Raw genomic sequence first — 3,268 nt, forward strand, 5'->3', positions numbered from 1 at the left:
TGCCGCCTCGGGTGGCTGTGAGAGACACCCTCAGACACAGCCTGCAGCCTCGGGTGGGTGAGAGAGACACCCTCAGACACAGCCTGCAGCCTCGGGTGTGTGTGAGAGACACCCTCAGACACAGCCTGCCGCCTCGGGTGTGTGAGAGAGACACCCTCAGACACAGCCCGGCTCCTCGTGTGTGTGTCAGACACCCTCGTACACATCCAACAACCCCAGCTCTGTGTGCGAGACCCCCTCGAACACAGCCTGCTGGCCCGCCTGCGTGCGTGAGACGCCCTCAAACACAGCCCTGGCTCCGTGCGTGTCAGACACCTTGAACGACAACCCGTGTGCGGGTGACCCCTAAAATCCAGCCTGCTGCCTCGTGGACGTGAGCGATGCCCGCCAACACGGCCTGCGCCCTCCGTGTGGGTGAGGCACCCTGACACGCACACCGGCACACTAAAGCACAACCTGAGGCACAGCATGTGTGAGACACCCTAAAGCCCAACCTGTGGCCTCACAGGTGGACGAGACACCCTGAAACATACCCTACAGCCCAGCGTGTGAGTGATGGGCACCCCCAAAACACAAACCACGGCTTGGTGTGTTTGTGGCAGGCGGTCCTTAAACAACCCTCTGTGAGCGTGGCCAACACCCCCAAGAAACAAACCGTGGCCCCGTGGGGGTGACACGCTCTTAAATCACATCTTGCACCCTTGCGTATGCGTGTGTGAGAGAACGCACGCCCTGCAGCCCCACGGGGGATTGGTGTCTGTGTGTGAGACACCTCCAGCACTCATCAGAGTGTTGGTGTTGGTCTGTGTGTGCGTGTGTGCCGCTCCCTACAGCCTGCCGAGGGGTAACTGAGGTTTGACCTGTCAGCGTGGGTGGGTGTCAGGCTCAACACACACCTGGTAACTTAGTAGGGCGAGTGGGGTACACATGTATACAAGAGAAACAACCTCAACCAACACCCTGCAGTGTGCCAGGATGTACTGGGGTTCATGTGCGGGGAGGGGGGGGAAGTGGACACTTCAACACACACCCCAGCACCTAACAGGGAGGTAAACTGTTCATCTCTGTCACACCCTGCGACTACTAGAGTGCAACAGGGATCCCTCCTGTGTGCATGCAACCCTACCCCTCACCCCAAGGAAACCCTACAGCTTAGCAGTTGACAATGATGCACAGGGTGACACTGTGCATGAGATGTCCTCCCCCAGCTCAACACCCCACAGCTTGGCAGGGAGAGGTGTCAGGTTTGACCTCTGCTTGTTGGTGTGACACCCCTTTTCCCTTCAACCAGGCATTTCTCAGTCGTGTAGGGGTGTGTGTGACACAGGCATACTCCAAATACACAGTCTGCAAACTGACAGGGGGTCAACAACCTGGAGTCACCCTTGTGCGAGAGGGACCCTGCTCCTCCAAACTCTAGCTATGCACCCCAAAATCAGAGAGGTTGTGGTTCACCTGTGCTTGTTCATGTGTGTGAGTGAGAAACAGACACCTCCATCCCCAATACACACCCCGTAATCAGGAGGGGGTGGTGAGATGCATATCTGTGTGACAAAACACATGGCAGCCTGTAGGAGGAAAAAGGATGAGGGAGGGTGCCTGGGTTTTACACCGGTGTGAGACAACTCTCCCTCCCAACACATACCCTACAGCCGAGTGAGGGGCAGTGACAGATCACCTCTGCGGTGCCAGTTCCCCCCCCAATCCTTTCTCATGGGTTGAGGGTTGTTGTGTGTGTGGGAAAGAGAGAGGCTCCCAGAAACACACCCTGACTTACTGGGGTGGCGTCACCTGTTTATGAGACACCCCCTTTTCACAACATGCCCAGGAGGAAGGAGGTGGTGAGAGGGTATGTGAGTGATACTCCTATCTCAGTTACACCTTGAAGGGCGAGGGAGCCGATACCTGCACCTTTGTCGCATCTGTGTGTACAATGTCCCCGCTGCCCTACTCATACACGTCACAGCCAGCAGGTCAGGGTGCTGGTCTGCAGCCTCAAGCCCTGTACACCCTGCAGCCTCATGGGGGGATGTGGCTGTGCGCAGACTGTACCCCCAGCTCAACCTTCATACACACACACACACTTTTTCCTAAGAGGAGAACAGGGGAAGAGGAGACAACTGGATATCACCTCTGAATGTGAATTACTCTAAACATCCGACTGCCTGTGATGGCCTGCAGGGGATGCCTGGGTTTTACCCCTCCTAAAAGAAGCAGCTAGAGGGGGTGTGTGTGTGTGCAGTCGGAATGCAAGAAGGAAAGTAGTTGATTGAGTGTCATATACATTTGTGTGCCCCCACCCCTAAATGTCTGTGTGTCATTCTCCTTCTTGATTTACAGCAAAACCCCTCTCACAGCCCTGCTGTCAGCTGTGAAAAAAACCCCAGGGTACAGTGCATGTGTTCGCTGATTCCCCCATTTCCTACACATTCTGCTTGTCTCCATCCTACAGTCTCCAGCAACAAAAGGACTTCTGTGTATTGCACAGCATTGTATGTCCAAAAATAGGATTGTGCCCTACCTCCTACATCCACTTTCAGCCAGGGAATCCTGTTAATGGAGTGTGTTAAAACACAGAGAGAGGCCAGATTAAGTTCAGGCTGGAAGGGTAAGTGAAGCTTTTAAAAATGTTCACTGCTGGTGTGTTGTTTCCCTGAGTCATTAACATCATGCTGAAAGACTGCTCACAGATCCTCAAATGCATCAGCAACACTTTTCAATCCTAAAAGCTCCAAGAATTTTGTTAGCATTCATGAGTCCCCACCACAGGAGCTTTTGCATGCTCATTCTGCTTTTTCAAAAGGAGAAAGAGAGGAAAAAGAGAGGAGAGAAACAAGGTACAAGCAAGAAGTCATGGGAGGAGGCTGTGCTAAGGGTGTTTGACCACATTGCTCTAGCAACAGGGACAAGATCTGTCTAACTTCTCTTTTGCAATTCTAATGAACTCCACAAGGTAATCTCTCTGTGAAGCCTGTCCCAGATTTTTCTCCATAGTGGGGAAGAATGTTACTTACCTTGTAGACTGCTTGGAAGACGTGGGTTGTAGGATTCTCACTTTTTATCCTCATTTCCGTCAAAGCCAGGGGGATTTCACCATCTTTTCTCATCCAACAAGTGTTTCACCCTTCTTCATGTCATCCTACTCAAATCCTCCCTCTTTCTGCTCCTTGTCTGAGATCAGGGAAAGATTGTCCAAATGAACAAGAGGCACTTTAAATGTTCTTTACCTTTTTAATATATTCTTTCAGATGATTTGATTTATTTCTTG

The 3,268-nt window shown here is 52.4% G+C and overlaps 1 protein-coding gene across 1 annotated transcript in view; it reads right to left on the bottom strand.

The window, feature by feature from the left end:
• DDHD1 (DDHD domain containing 1) overlaps window positions 1-3,068 on the bottom strand; it is a 69,782-nt gene extending 66,714 nt beyond the window's left edge. Inside the window, exon 1 of the mRNA XM_010579864.1 lies at window positions 3,015-3,068. Within this exon, the coding sequence (XP_010578166.1) occupies window positions 3,015-3,068 (54 nt within the window). The remainder of the gene's footprint in view (window positions 1-3,014) is intronic.
• Between the last annotated feature and the right edge of the window lie 200 nt (window positions 3,069-3,268).

Source organism: Haliaeetus leucocephalus, unplaced genomic scaffold (assembly GCF_000737465.1).
Source record: "Haliaeetus leucocephalus isolate CR32 unplaced genomic scaffold, Haliaeetus_leucocephalus-4.0 Scaffold678, whole genome shotgun sequence".
In the NCBI taxonomy this organism is placed as follows: domain Eukaryota; kingdom Metazoa; phylum Chordata; class Aves; order Accipitriformes; family Accipitridae; genus Haliaeetus; species Haliaeetus leucocephalus.